Genomic DNA, 19217 nt, shown 5'->3' on the forward strand with positions numbered 1-19217 from the left:
ATTGTTTCTGGAAATGTTCTCAGAAAAACATTCAGAGATTAAAGAAAAGAGAGAAAAGATGGTGAGGCGTGGAGAAGAATGTTATGGAGGGTTAGAAAAGTTTTTTTTTTTTTTTTTTTTTAAAAAAAGAACAAGCCGGGCGGTGGTGGCGCACGCCTTTAATCCCAGCACTCGGGAGGCAGAGCCAGGCGGATCTCTGTGAGTTCGAGGCCAGCCTGGGCTACCAAGTGAGCTCCAGGAAAGGCGCAAAGCTACGCAGAGAAACCCTGTCTCGAAAAACCAAAAAAAAAAAAAAAAAAAAAAGAACAAAAAAATTTTCCCAATAATGAGAAAATTAGAAAAACAAAATTAGATAAATCTAAGAATAGAAGTAAAACATGAAAACAATAGCTTATTTAAACAGAATAACATCAATAAGGTAAAGTTAAAATGCTAACAATAGCCCACTAGAAAGAAAAAAGAATCATAGAAAAAAGAAGAAAGAAAGGAAGGAAGAAAGAAAGAATCACCATTATGCATAAGAATAATTAGGTGAGTTTAAAGGGCAATAAAAAAATCACAAAAGGGTTCTTTTTGTTATTTATTGTTGTTTTTAATATGATAAAAAGGGATGAGATGGCTCAGGGCTAAGAGCATGTACTGCTTTTGCAGGCAACCAGAGTTGGTTCCTGGTATTCATATTAGGCAACTCAAAACTGCCTGTAACTCCAGTTCCATGGGGTCTGACACCCTGACATCCCTTTGTTGTATGGCAAAACATTTCCTGGGGAGGCATAGCACACATGTCTACTCACTTCAGATAGGGATTCCATGACAGACCAAATAAGGATACCACCAAAGTCCAACTTGGTGGACCAATGAGTTTTACTGGGATTACATACAAGGATACAGGTGAGGAGTTACTGTGCATTTCAGCTATTCTAGTCTTTGTGAGTTTCCAAGGCTTTTGCTTTTTCTTTCTTTCTTTCTTTTTTTTTTTTTTGAGGTAGTTTTATTATTTCTTATTCTGAGTTTTTCCTTCACTAGGCCACAGGAAAGCAGCTTCTGGTTTGCTATAAAACCACTACTTGTTTTTGATGGTACTTTGTATGAGTTTGTATGGACAGATGTCAGCATACACATGCACTGAACACATATGTTTTATTTGTTTGTTTTGAAACAGAGTTTCTCTGTGTAGCTTTGCCCCTTTCCTGGAACTCACTCTGTAGCCCAGGTTGGCCTCGAACTCACTGAGATCCGCCTAGCTCTGCATCCCGAGTGCTGGGATTAAAGGCATGCGCCACCACCAACCGGCTGTATTATATGTTTTAACTGAGCCTGGGGATATAATTTTTAGTACTATCTTGAATACTGGCAGCTAACAAAAAAGAAAGAAAAACTATGAAATATGGTTTTTTTTTTTTTTTTTTTTTTTTTTTTCCGAGACAGGGTTTCTCTGTGTAGCTTTGCGCCTTTCCTGGAACTCACTTGGTAGCCCAGGCTGGCCTCGAACTCACAGAGATCCGCCTGGCTCTGCCTCCCGAGTGCTGGGATTAAAGGCGTGTGCCACCACCGCCCGGCAGAAATATGTATTTTTTAAATGTATTTTTGAGATAACAATGAAACATAACATAAAGGATAAGAAGACAGAACAAAACTCATCAAAGTTGAACAAAACAAGACAACAGAAAAATAAAAGAGCCCAAAGAGAAGGCACAAGAATCAGAGACCTACTTGTTTACATATTCAGGAATCCTACAAAAATACCAGGTCCTATGCAGAGGACCTGGTGCAGACCCATGTGGGCCCTGTGACTACTTCTTCAGTCTCTGTGAATTTATGTTAGCTTTGTTCAGTTGTTTTAGAGGGCCTTGTTCTAATGTCCTTGATACCCTCTGTCTTCTCAACTCCTGCCAACACATCCACGGGGTTCACTGAACTCTGCGGGGAGGGATTTGATGGAGACATCTCCTTGAGAGCTGTGTGGGAACCTGGTTTTGTAAAGTGACACTAACTGCAGTGGGTTATATGACTGTCTACTCAGTTGTTCCTAACAGTCAGGTAACGAAGACAGCAAATGACAGAACAACCCCTTCACAGTATTAAAAAAAAAAAAAAAAGCAAAACGATTGTTGTGGGATAATCTTTTTGTACACTGTGAAGATGTGTCTCTGCCAAGGCACCTTCTAATTGGTTAATAAAGAGCTGAATGGCCAATAGGTAGGCAGGAGAGGATAGGCAGGACTTCCAGGAAGAGATAGGAACTTTGAGAAGAAGAGAGGTGGAATTCATCAGCAAGACATGGGGAGATAGGATGTATAGTATGGAGGAGAGGCAATGAGCCACATGGCAGAACATAGATTAATATAAACGGGTTAATTTAAGTTATAAGAGCTAGTTGGGAACAAGCCTAAGCTAAGGCCAACCTTTCATAATTAATAAGAAATCTCATGTCATTATTTGGGAGCTGGTAGTCCAAACAAAGTCCGACAACAAACAACCTTCCCATTGCATAACCCAAGCAAAAAAGATAACAAATAAATATATATCAGTTCAAACTTGTTTTATTTAATTATGATCAACAACAATGTACTGATTATTATTGTTGATAGTCATGTGGCACTGAGGTTTGAGAACAAATTTGAAACCCAGACTGATTACATTCTAGAAAGGAAACTTCAAGTAACAGTGATGTGGTTGTCACAGTTAAGATATTTCCATCTTTGGAGTGTTGGATTTAATTACAGGTGAGGTTGAATGATGTAAGAATACGCAGATAGCTTTAGGGACAGAAGGGTGAAAGACTGGCCCAATTATCATTTTAAATGAACAAAGTAAACAATACAGATTCGTGGTCTAATTACAGGGCTCCCAAGAATGAGGATGTAGAGAGAACTTCATGGCTGTGGAAAAAGCATAATGTCTACAGCATGGTGTTCTGGAGCAGCTACAGCTAACTGATTCTACCTAGAACACCGTACTGCTGAGGATACTGGTCAAGCTCAGAGGATTTAAGGATGTGTCATAAATAATATAATTATCATAAATATATTTATAAATACATATATAAAATAACTTAAAAATAACATTCAACATTCTGTCTTCTTCTTGAGGTTTGTTACAGGAGGATTTCATCCAAATGATCTCATTGGAATAAAACCCACTGAGGTAGGAAAGATGTAGCTATTGTCCCCTTCCTTTTGAAAATGATAGTTAAACTTTTTATAACTTTATCCTACTCAATCAGCAATTTGGAAGCAGAAGGCACACAGTTAGATTGACATCATGGGTCTGTGGATTCTCATTCCAATTGCTATTAAGTGTGGTTTTTAGTTTTTTTTTTTTATGCTGTAGTTAACCCATCTGTAATATGGGTAGAGTCTTTTGATCACAACAGCTCTGTTCCTCCTAAGAATGTCCTGAAGAATAATAATTAAAGGGATTAGTACTGTGCAAAGTATAGGGTGCTCTTTAAATAACAACCTTATATGTCGGGGTTGATTGCATTAGGCTTTGCTCTTCTCTCACAAAGAGGGTAAACATTCATTTAGAATTACAAAGGCTCAGCACATGCTGGGCAGGTGACTCAGGGTGAAGAACCTTCCTGTACATGGTACATACAGATTGTCAGCACTTCTCGAGTCAGTAGACTCCAGAAATAAGGCTGCTCTTATGGTATCTGGAAGTCTGTCATCGAGGGCAGCCCCCTTGCCAGGTGCACCCGACTTTGTTCTTTTGTGGCAATGAACAGCTCTGGATAGGCAGCTGATGTGAAGTAGTTCTTAGAGTTGACCGTTTTCCAGAAGAAAATGAGGTCGATCTCACTCCCTGTGATGACTTTTGGTGTTTCAGGTATCTCCTGTGATAAGCAAAACAGAATTCTGTTAGTACATAAGAAGGTGTTGGTAAAAAACTGGGGTGTTGAGCTGGGCGGTGGTGGCGCACGCCTTTAATCCCAGCACTCGGGAGGCAGAGCCAGGCGGATCTCTGTGAGTTCGAGGCCAGCCTGGGCTACCAAGTGAGCTCCAGGAAAGGCGCAAAGCTACGCAGAGAAACCCTGTCTCGAAAAACCAAAAAAAAAAAAAAAAAAAAAAAAAAAAAACTGGGGTGTAACAACCCTCTGGTGTCTGGCCTTCATGAAAAATAGCACTCTAGAAGCCTGACTCAGATATGATCCACTCCTTCATTTGTTCACTCAACAAACATTTACCACATGCCTATTCGATGTATAGTCCAGACTACTCATAAAAGCTGATTTCTTTAGTTAATGGGAGAGAAATCTAAATGAATCATGAAGACTGTCAATGATGCCAGCATCTCCCTGTATCCAGACAAGCGGGGTGAAACACTGCATGTGTGTATCCTGTCTCTAATGCGGGCACAGGGTACTCTCACCAAATCTGAACACGGATGATTCTAAGACCTCCCAACATTCTGACCCCCAAGCATACAAACTACACCTTTCTGGAAGCGGTAGAGCATAGAGATGATATTTATCTTTGTATTTCAGTAAAAATCTGAAAGTTAACCATACCCCCCTCCCCCTAAAAAAAACCAAATAACTGAAACCCCACAATGCTTCCCTGATAGATTAATTGCTGACTGTTGAACACAACCTTTTAAGACTGTCCTCTTCCTTTGACTCTGAATAAACTCTAACAATAAATAACATTCATGGAAAAATACACTTCAAATTCTGTTTGTTAAAACTCCCTTTTGTACTCTTTTTAATCCGCAAATCTACAAGTAAATAGCCAGATCAGCTTCCTTGGGGTGTCAACATCAGCAAGAACAGTACTCTTCAGACCTGTTCATCTCCTGCTTTTACCCTTTCCTTTGGCTGTTCTGCCTCCAGACGACTCTACAAGGTCTGCTCCCTTCTGTGTGCCCACCTTATTCTTCCCCACACTTCACCTCTAACTTCCCAGCTGAGCTTTCTGCTTTTGCTAATGCTTTCCTTCTAGACCATCATCCATTTACAAAATGTAACTGGTACCAGCACCCTGCACTGTCTGCAACCTTTAGTGCCTTTCAACCGTATATCAAATATACAGGAGTGCTCGCTGACCCTTGGAGCTGGCCTGTGGACTCATGGATGGAGATCTAGGGAACTCAGATTCTAAGAGGTGTAGGATGACCCGTCCTGACGTCTTATTAGCTGGTCTTGTCTCTCAGGGAGCTCTGCTCTTGTCCCTCCCTCTAAATAACACTTTGCCATTTTTCTCTCTTAGTACCTTGTTCATTTTCTGTCCAACATTTACCTTTTTGTTGTTGACTCTCTGACTTATCTGTTGTCTGTGTACTAAAGTACTATGTCCCATAAGGTTAGGGAATTGGCTTGCCATTCTCCATAGCTTAATGCTGTGCTTGAAAAAGAGAAGGCTCTCGGTAAATAATAGCTTGTTGAATGAATTCATGAATGAAGCTACTGCCCTACTTAGTGGGTGACACTTTCATTTCATTTGATTCAGACAGAGAAATACACGTGCCCACATACATTTTAGGTGGAAACTGGAAGCATTGGATTATACATTTACTAAATGAGAGTCATATTTTTCTCCATAGTAAAAGTGTCTAATGCTTAAATGTGTGTGTGTGTGTGTGTGTGTGTGTGTGTGTGTGTGTGTGGTGTGTGTGTTATGTGTGTGTGATATGTGTGTGTGGTGTGTGTGTGTGTGATATGTGTGTGTGGTGTGTGTGGTGTGTGTGTGTGGTGTGTGTGGTATGTATGTGGTGTGTGTGTGGTATGTGTGTGGTATGTATGTGGTGTGTGTGTGGTATGTGTGTGGTATGTGTGTGGTGTGTGTGTGTGGTGTGTGTGTGTGTGTGTGTGTGTGTGTGTGTGTGTGTGTGTGTGTTATGTGTGTGTATGTTTGAGGGAGATGGCTGTAGAGAACATGGGGACGGGATGAGAGACAATAGTATTACCAGTGGACCACTGGAGTGAGAACGCTAAGGTTTGAGTGTTGCGGCTCTTAGCTTTTGACGTCACATGTGTTGGCAAGTGGTTTATCCTCTCTGATCTCAGTGGGCTCGCCCATTGTTGTAATGCCCACGACCATCCATGCACGTCAGATGGTAGATGTCAGTAAAGATAGACGAACAAATGGATGCTCTGGGGTGGGAGGTGAACATAGTCAGGGAGGGAGGGGTGAGCGTGTAGTGACAGTGGCAGGTCACCCTGGGGGGGGGGACGTCTGCTTCCTATGATCGTTCACAACAGTGGGAGGCAAGTGAGGGCAAGTTTGAGGTGGAAGTCAACTGACCTTCAGCAACACAGGCTCGTCTTCACCTTGAGCGCTCACGAACAGCTGAGTATTGGAGATTTTTAGAGTAACAGGATATTTAGAGTCGTCTCCTGATGAGTAGGCATACATGTCAAATTTTACTGTCAAAGAAAAAGCCAGAAAGAAAGTCAGTCCACTGCTTTTTTAAACATAAAAAGAGGTGTTTAGGTAGATGTGTGTGTGTGTGTGTGTGTGTGTGTGTGTGTGTGTGTGTGTGTGTGTAAAATCAGGTCCCCAACTATGGTGTAAATGAATACACGATATTTATTTGTGGAGGTCGAGTGGGATTTTATACATTGTTGTATCCTTTACAATGCCTGCGGCTGTAAATAATGTTTCTAAAGCTTTCTATTTGAGTAGAATGCTTAAGGACCAAATTCTTGCTAAAGCTCTTGTAGTTAAAATAGTGGAATAAGACCTTGACATTTGTTGGTCTATGAGATGAGTTCCTAATGGCTTAAAATGGAGGAATCTAAGAAGATTCTCTCTCTCTCTCTCTCTCTCTCTCTCTCTCTCTCTCTCTCTCACACACACACACACACACACACACACACAGACACAGACACAGACAGACAGACAGACAGACACACACACACACACACACACACGTCCAGCATAGTAAAATGACTAACTTCTCTAGTACCACTAGAAATGTAAACAAGAGGAATCACAGGGGCAGGAGTTGTGGTCAGTGAAAGACCACTTGCTTACTGTGTATTTGGCTTGGGTTTGATCTCTTACACCAAAAAGCAAGTGTGTGTGTGTGTGTGTGTGTGTGTGTGTGTGTGTGTAGAAAATTCATAGACTAAGTTAATACGTGGGGAAAAGTGTATGGTTTAAGTAGGAAATAGGATACACAACAATTTGCAAATGTCATAGAGTAGAAAGCATGGTAAGTGGTGTGCACATTGTCTCTAATCAGAAAGAACCCTGCCTACTTACTATAAAGTTGCTGCTGTGGCTCTTTAAAAAAGAATTTTGCATATTGATGATGCATTCCGCATCTAAAACAGGTTCATTATGGAAGCTGGATCTGTGTAACAAGACTTTTGGACACTGAATTTTGTCCTTCAGATCCCATTGCAGTTAGGGGCTGTTTGGCTTTCCCGTCACTTTAGCAAGCTCTTCCTAGCTGAAAGTGAGTTGTAAGTTTGATCATCAGCTTTCTAACAGATAGTGACTGACTGCGCCTTGTTAACTTCTGGGTAAGTCATTAACATTTGTGATGCTCGGTTTTCTCTTCTTTAAAATTAGAATGGGGAGGTCTTGTTGAGAATGTCTACAAGCACCAAAGAGATGGTACATCAGAAAGCTCTCTGTCCCATGTAGTGAGCTCAGGTAGGAAACTGCTCTCTGGTGGAACTCAAAGATTTGGGTGACATTCTGTCCTTTTCAGGGATTCTTGGTGGGGGTGGGGTGCTTCATTCTATTCTAGAAGAAGTGTACAAAGCCAGGGATGTAGGTAAGTTTGTGCTTTGAAAGCAGAAAGTTTGAAAGAAGCAAAGAAACCCAAGGAGGGGAGAGTGCCAAGGTGCCCATGTACCTTCATGTTGCAGGTCAGTTAACGAAGCAGCCTTGAGATGTACATTGTCCGCATCCAGGTAGATGTTTTGATTGAGAGGATCATTCATGACAAACTCATGCTTGACAAGCCTTAGCAATCTGTATTTCACATTACTCTGGAAGATGTGAGGTGCTGAATCTGATTGGATGGTCTCTAGAATCATTATCACAAGGTCAGGTTATTGCCTCTTTAAAAACATAGATGACATATACATGCTAATACAAGCATCAGATGTAGTTCTGAGAGGGACTGTAGGGGTAGCTGATCCTGGTGGAACAGCCAGAGTTGAAATCAATCAGCAGAAGGCTTGATTCCAGCTAGGGTTTTTTTTTTTTTTATTATTATTATGGTTCTCTTTCTTTCTTTCTTTCTTTCTTTCTCTCTCTCTTTCTGTTTCTTTTCCTGTCTTTCTTTCTTTCCTTCCTTCTTTCTTCCTTCCTTCCTTCCTTCCTTCCTTCCTTCCTTCCTTCCTTCCTTTCTTCTTTTTTTTGGTAAACCAATTCATCAAGCAATAATTTTATTTTACTTTTTACAAGAGTTCTTGAGAAACTTTTAAATTTTTTGTTAGTTCCTTTCTTTTCTTTTTTCTTATTATGGAACTCTGGTTGGCTTGAAATTCACTCTATATACAAGAATAGTCTTGAACTCACAGAGATTCTTCTGCCTCTGCCTCCTACTGGGATTAAAGGTGTTAGGCACCATGCCTGGCCCCGTTAGCAGGTTTCTAAGTGACAAGGAAGACTACCAGTATTTCTAATCGATATTTTTCAGATGAATGTATGCTAAGATGAAAGGAAATGTGTTAAAATTGTATACCACAATGATATGTCCCCATTATCTATAAATAATACATATGTTACATATATATGTACTGAAGGTTCAGACCTACTGTCTTTTTGGAGAGTGTATGTATGAGTAATTTCACGAATCTCCAGGTTCTGACTAACTTCACTTCTAGGATGCCATTCTAAGGAATGAATGGTGACAGATATTGACATAGATGTTCACTGTCACTTCAGTGTTGAAAAATTTGCCTGTAAAATGTCTGTAATATATTAAATGAGAAAAAGCTGGATGTGAGATGGTGTGTAGTATACCAATGATGATGTTGGACATGTTTGCTCTTGTGTGCATCTGTATGCATCTGTATGCATCTGTATGCATCTGTATGCATCTGTATGTGCAAAAGACTTTAAGGAAACATTCCGTGGTGTTGGTAGAGTTAAAATCTGAGGGACAAAAATGAGTGAGTGCTAAAGTTCTTTATTATACTTTGTTTTATTTAAAAATTTTTCTAGGCGGAGAGGTACTGTTGCCTAGGTTTTATACTAAAATGAGTACTTGGTTTATGTTTCCTGTGGAGGAATGTATAGCAAAGACATGAAAGAAAACCCAGGGTTCTCATAGTCAGACTGGACTGAATTGGCTGTGAGGGTTTCCCACGTAGAGACTGAGCCTCATTTCCTCATATGCGAAGGAGAGGGGAAGGCTGTTTTGGAGCCTCCAGAAAGTGCAGCCATCAATAACTTAATAGTGTTGTGGCATTTCCAAGGGCACTGGGAGCAACACCAATGGCTGACGTTTCTTGGGTGGTGACCTCACAGTAGGCATTCTTCTAGTCTAAATGTTTTAGAGGTATTGGCTTATTTAATCTTTACAGGAACCCTGTGAGCTGTAAGTCTTGGTCATCTCTATTCACAGTATGGGGAACTGAAGTCCAGAGAGATTGAGGAACATGACTAAGGAGGTGGCACCCACTAGAGGTCATGAGCTAATGGACGATGACTGCTTTCTCTCCAACCAAAGACCTTTATGTGACCTTCACAATATAGCCAAGAAAGGAGCCCTTGAGTAAGTGTTCTGGACTCAGGCTACCATTGATCTCTCCCCTCTGGAGAAGAGCGGCATTTAATTTTTCTTTGTTATAGTTACTGAGCTAATGTCTGGTTGCTTTCTTGTTTGGTTCCAGGTTTTATTTTCTTTGCTTAAAACCGGAAAATTGGATTTTGTTGTGTTTTATCCCTTACCTTCTAAATTATGGGTCATGGCCTCCAGGTCCTCTTCAGCAAAGGCCTGATCGAAGGCCAGCCGTCTCTTCTTCAGGATCTTCCCCTGGTTTGATGTTACTGCCGCCACCATCAGACTCTGCTCAAAGGTGGACATCTTTGAGGTTTCGGAGCCTCTCAGAGACACAAACTTGTCTGTGCAATTCTCCTGAAGCGAGACGTAGCTTGCATCGTAGAAGGACTTCTGTGAGGAAGGGAAGTGGCACCTGAGAGCTTACCTCTGACCTTGGGATGGCACTCTTTATAGGGTCTGTATCCTACAGACTTAGCGAGAGTGACCTCCATTCTGGCTGTAGGGAACCAACCTATGCTTCATCCCTCCCTCGCCTCTTGCCCTTCACGGTCCTTCCTTCCCTCCCGCTCCATTCCTTCTTTTTTTCCTTTCTTGGCTTTCCCTGAAACCACATGATTCTGGGGGAAGGTCTTTCCACCCATCTTTAGGCTCAAAAATAAAACATTTTAGTGAAATAGGTTAACACGTGATTGCTGGTGAGATCCTTCCATCAAGAGATCTGACATCTACTTGAGAGTACTCATAATATTTTAGAAAATACTTTGGGCTGTCTGTATTGCCTGCTCAAATTCAACCAACTTTAAGATTCAAAATATTTTCTAAGAAGAAATGACATCTGTACTGAACATGTGAATCTTTTTGTCATTACTTCCTAAATAATGTAATCACTGACTCATAAGTATAACAATTATTCCCATAGCATTTGCATTGTGGCAGGTATGGTTAAGTCACCCAGATATGAATTAAAGTCATTTGCGAATGCATGCATATTTTATACAAATAGAAGGTCACTCAATATAAGAGACTTGAACATCTGCAGGAGGTGATCTCCCTGGGGGCTTGAGCCCCCATGGATGTCTTTGGTATGGCTGTTCTTCTGGAAGCAGTTTTTAAAACCGGTATCACAGATACACAAAATAACTTGGTGAGTGAGTGTAACATTTTCTCTTTCTCTTAGCTGGCTTCCTCTACCTCAGCTTTGTGGGCTATCAGGCTATCTCTGGCCTCTGGTGTTAATGTCAGAGAATGATGTCCACATTGCACATTAGGAGATAAGACTCCAGGTGAGGTGGATTGAAGCAACTGGCTAAGGATGACAAAATTAACATTGTGAAGGAGCCCAGAAGTGCTTAGGGGCTTCAGGTAGTTCTTCTCTGAATGGAGGAGCCAATGAGCGTGAAGAACAGCAGTTAATTACTAGTAGAGAGAGGCCAGTGGTCTCACTAACAATAAATAAATGTACTTTAGACCTGTAGTGAGAGCGAAACAAAAGTTTATAATACTCAACCCTCATTGTGCTTTTCTGGCAGATGAACTAATGTGTAAAAAAAAAAAGAAAGAAAGAAAGAAAAAGAAAATCCAGATCTATAAGAATGATAATCATGTGCTTACCTGATTCAGAGAGAGATGGTCAATGGCGGAACTGTATTCTTCATTTTCACTGTCAAAAACATATAATGAGACTGTATTTTAGTTCATCATTTTACTGTGGTTTAGGCATCATATTTTAATAACCACATTAGCTTTGGTAATACAACATTCCTGAATACTGATTTAGACCCAGGCACTTTTGAGTCTGAATGCTCCAACACAGCAATGGGTTTTAGTGGTTGCTCAAGAGTTACTCCATTCTTAGGAGAACTTGATCCCAGTCAGGAGGAGAGTCAGCTCTACAGTAACTTGGGCACATGAACATACACACACACAGACACATGCACACACACACACACACACACACACACACACACACACACACAGACACTACTCTTTGAAAAGTTAAAGACTTCTATATATTCATGTCTACACACATAGTAATTAGTTTGTCACTAATTTGGAATTAGTAATTATTAGAACAGCTTTGTGCTTTATCTGTAAAAACTAGGCATGACTAATAAATCAAAGAGCCTTAATTAGAGTTCAGGAAAGGCTGAAGCTCCTTGAATGAAAAGAGAACTTCTGAAGTTCCACAGACACACGTGTCATACACTGTTTTCACGTACTCGCTAAAACAGATTTCACGTTACAACATCGGTAGCCAAGAAATATTTTGTAGCTTCATTAGCATTAATGTTAGTTGTAAACAACAAGAACATAGTGTTAGTTAAGAATGTTCTAGAATTTCAACTCTGCTCGTTTATCAGGGTGAAGTTTAACTGTGGTTGTGAGTTCATGTGCCCAAGAGCTGTTTTCTCTGCTTGACAGGGATCAGGGTCCCCCCGAGAATGAATTCTCTCTCGAACAGTTCATTAAAAACTGCTGCTGGAGCTCAGCACACAAACTCCCCAGAGTGCCTAAGCTGATGTTGATATAAAATTACAGAGGAGTCTGTATTCCTCAAAAATAGTTTTCTATAATTTCCATTTCTCTCAATGAAATACCATTTTAGCATGTTGGAGGCTTTGTCTTTCAGGGTCTTCTCCGGTCTTGCCTGGACTTCAGGGTCAGTGTACATCTCCAGAGCCTCTGACAACACAGCCACTGGCCGATCACTTAACTCCTAGTTAGATTTAGTGAATCACAGAAAGTAGAATGTGTTTCTTACCTATAACAATTCTTCAAGTCTTCAAACAAATCAGGAACTTTGGCCATCGTGACTTCTGCAAGAGAACACAGTGACTGTCAGCTCCCCACCTCTGAACCCCATGCTTGCAAGGAGAGTGACCCCGCTTTGCTCTTCTTGAGAAACTACAATGAGTGACTGACTTATCACACGCCCGGCATTTCCTCTGTTCGTCTTCATACCCCCTTGCATTATTTGTGTGTGCTTTGCTCTCCTCTACTAGCTTGTACATTTGTTTGAGAATCTTTTCCCTATCTCAGTATTCTCTGTGTCCAGCCCATGCCATCACACACAGTAGGCGTTCAGTAAAAGGTGGCTAGGATAAGGAAAATAATGAAAGCCATCTGAGTTATATATCTGCCTTATACAGAGGCAAGGGAGACACAGCATGGGGACCTGCAGATCTTTCTTCTTTTTGTCAGCAGGGAGTTCCCATCTCCGGGAAGAGATTCAGCTGCCCTGATGGATTCCCTCACAGGAATCCTGTTCAGCTGCCCTTCAGTTCCTTATCACTAGAAAGAGAATTCTTCTCTGAAATCTGTGATTCCAGCTCACACACCAAATCAGGAACAACAAAAGAAAAAGGAACAGACCACAGCCTCACAGAAAGTGCCTCGAGAGAAAACAGTCAAGGAGCAAACAGAAGACAATTTTCATAGTCTCAGACGCGGTAAGGACAATACCTTTGTCGACTCAAGCGCCAATGAGGTGACTCCCTCTCTGCCCTGGAGACTTAGGCCTGAGTCAGGCTTCTCTGTCTTTTATAATCATCTCAAGTAGGTGTGGCCATGAGTGTGTCACTGGGAATTTACATGAGACGATTCTGCTCTGTATCTCTCTATGTTCGTTTCTGCTTGATACTGGCCAAAAGGCTGATTATATACTCGGTAATAATGTTCTTTGCAAAGATTCCACAGGCTGTGGACTTGATTCATCTGTTTATTGCTTGTTCCAGATGATTATAAACATGTCTTACAAAAAGGGAAGAGCAGCAGGAAGCTCACCAGGATTCTAAAAGTTTCGGGTGGAAGAAGAAGGCAGAAATCCTCAAATCAGAGGGCTAGACTGAGTAGGATGGGAGTTTCAGGGGTACACTTTGTGCTTGACCTGGATTGTTTATTGTGCCCCAGGACTGAATGTGGATGGGCAGGATAATTGGCAGCTAAGGTATAACATTTGAGGGAAAATGAGGTTTCCCTCTCCCCTCTGAAGAGGAAGGTTTGCTTGAAGAAGTCAGCAGCCTGAGTATGGAATGACAGCCTTCTGGTTAGAGGAGGCAGAGATAACAGAAGTGACATTGACCATAAAGACCCAGGTCCTCTTACTCCTTTGAATAATGCCAACACATTTCCTACAGAGATGGCAGCTTCAGGAGAGAACTCCCAGGCTCAGCCATGTTAGGAAAAGTGACCCTGTCCCACTACCTAAAGACAGGACAGAGGTGGGCGAAGACAGCTCCCCACTTATGCAGGCAGGGACAAAGCCCCCGCTGGGACAGTGGCTCAGCTCAGGAGTGGAGGCTGTGGGAAAGGCAGGTATGGATTCTTACATATGACATGGAATCAGCAATGCCTGGGCACTTTTAGCAAAGACATTTTCAGTCCCCAGAGGCCAGTCCAGTTCAGATGGCAGAGCACCAGACTCTCAGTAGATCAGTGTCTCAGCTTTCCTAGTTGGCAGTAAAGCCACTTAGATTTTAAATAAAGGAAGTGGGTGGTAGACAAGGAAAGACAAAAAATGGCAAAGAGAGAAAAGCAAGCCACTGAAACATGGGAATAAAAGAGGCATGGGATGAGGAGTGAAGTAGCTTGTGTGATTTGTATGAAGTATTCCCTCTGGTCCTGTTTAACCATAAATAATGGAGCTGTTCAAACGTTCATTGATTCTATTACATATGGAGACTCTCCAGTTCCAATTCTGTTGCCCAGCCTGTCCCTTCTTGTTGTATTTATAAACAGGAGTCAAAGATGAGTGCTATCATAAATGAAGGCAGAATAAGCATCAAAGCAGACTGGAGCCAAAGTGTGGGTGTCTCGAAATAGACCTTATACGAGCAGCGATGTCAGCCAGCTAACATCTCTGCCTACCTGAGTCCCCCTCGGGCAACACAGAAAACGTTAACCTTGTCATCTTCGGCCCGCCGGAATCTCGTGAGGACAATCACTAAGAAACAATTGCAAGGTGCACCGGGAATGTGGGCTGCTATGGAGATGCAACCAAACACAAATAACGACACTAATGATGGCTCCAGTCACTCGAGGAGTCCATAGTCATCACCGCGATGCCTTAGTTCACAGAGGAAAACAGACTTCTTACGAAAACAGGGCTCAGAAGACTTCAACAGGGAAGACACTTTCGAGTGAAGGCCACTCCTGAGGCGCTGCAGCGGTTTGGTTTCTGAGAGCAAGGCACAGCGCCTGCCCCTTTGGCAATCCAGGAAAGCACCCTTGCTTCTACCATCTGAAGCAACACCCAGCCCAGCTCCATTTTCATTCCTGGGCTGTGGAGGACTCACCAGATGAGAGCCGGGTTGAGAAACAGCCAATTTGGGTCAGTGTCTCTCTCAACCCTCCTCTTCCACGTGATCTTCTTGGAAAGAGGCCTGAAGGGAATCGACAGGGCAGGAAGCTCAGAGAGTGAGAGCGCCTTTGGTGGGGAGCTTACCTCCTGTGAGAGCACACCGAGTGTGTCTAAATCAACTCTTCTAGGGAAGGGGGGGGGGAGAGAAATGTGTTGGGGAGGGCTTTACCAGGCCTCATGTATTTGCCTCAGAGCTCTCTAAATAATCCAGGGAAAATATTGTGCACTCATTCTGTACCATAGGCTTTGCCGTACATTAACATTTTCCCCTCAGGAGCTACAAAATTAAGCATGCAAGGTGAAGTGACGCGTGTCAGTAGGCGAATATGCTTTGTAAGTCCAGATGCTATGACTCTGAGGGATCTGTCTGTCTCTTTCTCCTTCCTTTCATCCCTCCATCTTATCCCCCCCCCCTCCCGTCTTTTGTTCTTGACAGGGTCTCACTATGCATCCGAGTTCGAGTTCATTCTCAAACTTTTGCTTATCCTGCCTCAGCAACCTGAGTGCTGGGCTTATAGGCACAGCCATGTCCCATCACACTTATCCTAAGGACCCAAAGGACCTTGGTGATGCTTTTCTTGTGACAACTGCCTTATGGTTCACAAAGTGCTCACACGCATGCCAGCCTCCAACTGCACATATACAGTGGCCCTTTCTGTCTCCTTATGTGGCCGACGACCTTGGAAGGAGGGAAGTGAAGGTCATAGAAACTGAGACACAGACACAGCCTGTACTTGAGACTCAGGATTCTGATGCCAGGTCAGATCTCGTTTGCAGTTGGAACCCTAGAATGTTTTATCACTATTGCTGTCAAGTGACAGGGCTGAAATGCATTGTCGTTAGTGATTCTAGGATTTTATAAAAATAAAAGATGGTCTGGGGCCGGGGGGATGGCTTCAAAGTTAAAAGCGATTGCTGGAAGAGCAAGAGGACCAGAGTTCAGATACCCACAACCCATGGAAATGCTGGGTGGCCATGGCAGCCTGTTTGTAACTCCAGCCTCAGAAAGTAGAGAGAGGGAATCTAGAGCAATTGGGCTAGCTCGACTAAACATACCTGCAAGCTGTGGGTCTGAAACAGTAAGATGAAAGAGGGACTGAGGAAGATTTCTGGTATCAACCCCCGGCCTCAGTACTCACATGCACATAAAGTGTACATACATGTGCTCACACAACACACTCTCCAACACAAAACAAACAAACAAACAAACAAACAAACCCCAAAGATCAGGAAGATTTTCTCCTTTCTCTCTGCTAGCGAAATCTCCTTTCATTCTGTGGTACCCTGGAAATGGAAGGAAGGCTTTGATATGATTGAGTAATGATTGGCAGTCGAGTATGGCTGTGACCTCAGGCATGATCTTGCCAATGTACCATGAAGATGGGAAACATATGCAAACACCTTTAGAATCCACTTTAAAATTAGCGCATGATACCTGGATGTGAAAGAAATCCTTTGAATGCAGAGAGAAGCACAACTCTAAGTTTTTCTGGGGGTAAATTTGGCTCTCTGAGTCCCCGGATTCTGTATTCCTAGATTCAGCCAACTGTAGGCAGGAACACTCGGGGACTGGGGGAAGGAGAAGTGTCTGTATTGGACAAGTGCAGACTTTTCTCCTTGTCATCACTCTGTAAACAATACGGTATAGTGGCTTTTCACAGAGCATTTACACTGCACTGGGCATTATAAGAAATGATTCAAGGCATATGCGGGCTATACACAGGTTATGTGAGTGCAAAGTTATGTTCTATCAGGGATATGAGCACTTACGGAGTTTGTTATTCGTGAGGGCATAGGGGTCCTGGAATTAACTGTTTGCTTGTGGACCTCAACAGAGGGTGTGTTTCTCTTCAGGTGATATGAAGCCTGTCAGAGGAATAAAACATGAAGAGACAAGTGAGCTTTACAGTCTCCATTCATGCTTTACTTAGTTTTAATCTGCTTTTTAATTACACGACAATTAGGCGGGAGGAAAGATGTCCATAAAACCCCATTAGCTTCTAGGTTTAAGAATATATTATCTCACTTAATCTTCTCATCAGATCAGAGAGGAGGTAATCTCGTCACATTTTACAGAAGAGGAAGTATAGTTCTAGCAAAGTTAAGTAACTAGCCTGAGGTTGCAAGCTTCAGCAGGTTGCGGAAATGGGATTCAGACGGGAGTCTACACTCAACCACAAGGCTGTCTCTATGTCTTAATGTTGCCTTTCTCGCTCTTTCTCTCCCTGCCCCCTCCCCCTCTCTGTTTTCTGGTTCTCTTTTAAGTGGAGTTTTACTCTTTCTAGGTTGTCTTGGTCTGTAGGGAGTCCTAGAGTTACGTGTTACAGGGGACATGCTTTGGAGACCACCTATTTTAAACTCTCTTAAAAGAGCTTGGGCTTACATGGAGGCTTCATATGAGAGCAGGAAATAAAATGAAAACTCAGCTCTTGATTCCACCCTACAACATTCTACTTCTGAAGGACCAAGGCTCTTCAGGGAAGTGGGGGAAAGACAAGAAGTAAATTCTCCTACGACATCTCACTCTTCAAAAGGGGTTACAGGGCTGGGGGTGTGGCTCAGCAAGATGCTTGCCTAGCATGCACAAAGCCCTGGGTTTGATTCCTAGCACTGAAAAATTGGGTGGGGTAGCATCTGCCTGTGAGTCTAGGACTGGGGAGTTGGAGGCAGGAGGGTCAGGTCTTTTGCTATATAATAAGTTTTAAGTCAGCCTGGGATACACAAGATCTAGGCAAGCAAACAAATGGAATAAGTAAATAAAATGCTTATCATGGATTTGGGGATAAAATAGGTATTCAAAAATGTTTTTAAAAAGAGGAGTTACAGGAAGCCAGGGAGATGGCTCAGTGGTTAATAGCACTTACTATTCTTCCAGAGGACCCAAGTTCAGTTCCCAGCATCCATGTTGGGTGGTTCAGAACTACCTGTAACTCCAACCACATGTAACTCCAGCTCCAGGAAATCTATCCTCTTCTGGCCTCCACGGGCAGCCACATGCATGTCAACACACACACACACACACACACACACACACACACACACACACACACACACACACACTCACGGATTTTTAAAGGAGTTACAAAGAATGAAGGAAATCTACAATACTTCTGAACTTTTTTCCTGTCTCTTTTTACTTTGCATCAAGCAAGTACAACTAGCTATGGTCTCTGATCTCCTGAAAGCTGACAATGAAGCCAGTGATGACCCCTGACCCCACGTACTTAATTACACATCGAGGTTAAGTGTCATAAAAGTATGAAATAGAGGCACTAGTTAGTCTTGGAGAGGGTTACTCAGTTGGGGGAGAGGAAGGGAACATTCTGGACTAACCAGATGCTATGAGAGTCAAGTAGATGGAAGCAGGTCATGAAGGCTGGAGCTCAGAGCTCCCGGTGGCGGGGGATGAGCTGGTGAGCCATGGACCAAGGACTGGGAGGAAAGCAGAGGCCAGACCAGCAAGGCCTCGTGTAACCCTCGGGAAGTCTTTCCTGGAGGGTTCGTGGAAGACATCCAAGTTCTGCCTCTTGGTCACATGAGCTGTTTTGCGCTGCCAGGGTTGAGCCAGAGTCTCCTTGCACACAGTGTCAAGCGTCTCCCATCGAGCTGCATCCTCAGCTTGCTTTGTCCTTTGACAGGATAACGGCTTCGAGTTTGGGAACTATTTCTAGGCTGTAAAACAGTACCTAGAGAGATGGCAATGTGTCTATACGTGTGTCAAGAGCACTCTTTCTACCTGAACTCAAAGGTGTGTAGGACTAAGATGTTCTGCCCGCCCAGGAGCAGAGGGACGGCCCTGGCTTGGAGGTGATGGGAGATCCAGAAGTCTGCGGCAGGAGGGACACACACGGATGAAGTTCAGTCATGGAATCACCGGGGAGCTGGCTGGCTGGGACCCCTTCCCTCGGCCTCAGTCCATTCCTTCCCTCACGGATGCTTTCTGTTTCTGAATTCCCTTTCTCTCACCTCTGGAGATGCTGAGTAATGAGGCTTTGCCTCTTCCTTGCCTTCTGTCGATGCCCTTCAGAAATGAGCTCATCAGCAGGCTTCCTGTGTGGCAACCCTTGTGTCTGGACCTGTCTCTGCCTTTTCCTCTTCTGCGCTAATTGTGATCTTCTGATCAAAAGGGCATTTCTTTCCTTTTGAGTCTTTTCCTCATTGGAGTCAG

General features: G+C 42.8%; 1 protein-coding gene and 1 long non-coding RNA gene across 2 annotated transcripts; one reads left to right on the forward strand and one right to left on the reverse strand.

Annotated features, from left to right (window-relative positions):
- The first annotated feature begins 298 nt into the window (after positions 1 to 298).
- On the forward strand, positions 299 to 9994 carry LOC143272988 (uncharacterized). Its single transcript, XR_013050752.1, has 3 exons — positions 299 to 531; positions 3093 to 3147; positions 9491 to 9994. It is a non-coding gene; the product is annotated as an uncharacterized LOC143272988 (long non-coding RNA).
- On the reverse strand, positions 2528 to 13299 carry Il1a (interleukin 1 alpha). The gene is made up of 7 exons (XM_076570622.1): positions 13153 to 13299; positions 12452 to 12506; positions 11302 to 11350; positions 9858 to 10080; positions 7810 to 7983; positions 6246 to 6367; positions 2528 to 3838 (listed from the first exon to the last, which is right to left on the reverse strand). The coding sequence occupies exons 2-7, from the start codon at positions 12496 to 12498 to the stop codon at positions 3650 to 3652; spliced, it is 804 nt and encodes a 267-aa protein (XP_076426737.1). The 5' UTR covers positions 12499 to 12506; positions 13153 to 13299; the 3' UTR covers positions 2528 to 3649.
- Positions 13300 to 19217: the final 5918 nt, after the last annotated feature.

Source organism: Peromyscus maniculatus, chromosome 4 (assembly GCF_049852395.1).
Source record: "Peromyscus maniculatus bairdii isolate BWxNUB_F1_BW_parent chromosome 4, HU_Pman_BW_mat_3.1, whole genome shotgun sequence".
NCBI classification, from domain to species: Eukaryota; Metazoa; Chordata; class Mammalia; order Rodentia; family Cricetidae; genus Peromyscus; species Peromyscus maniculatus.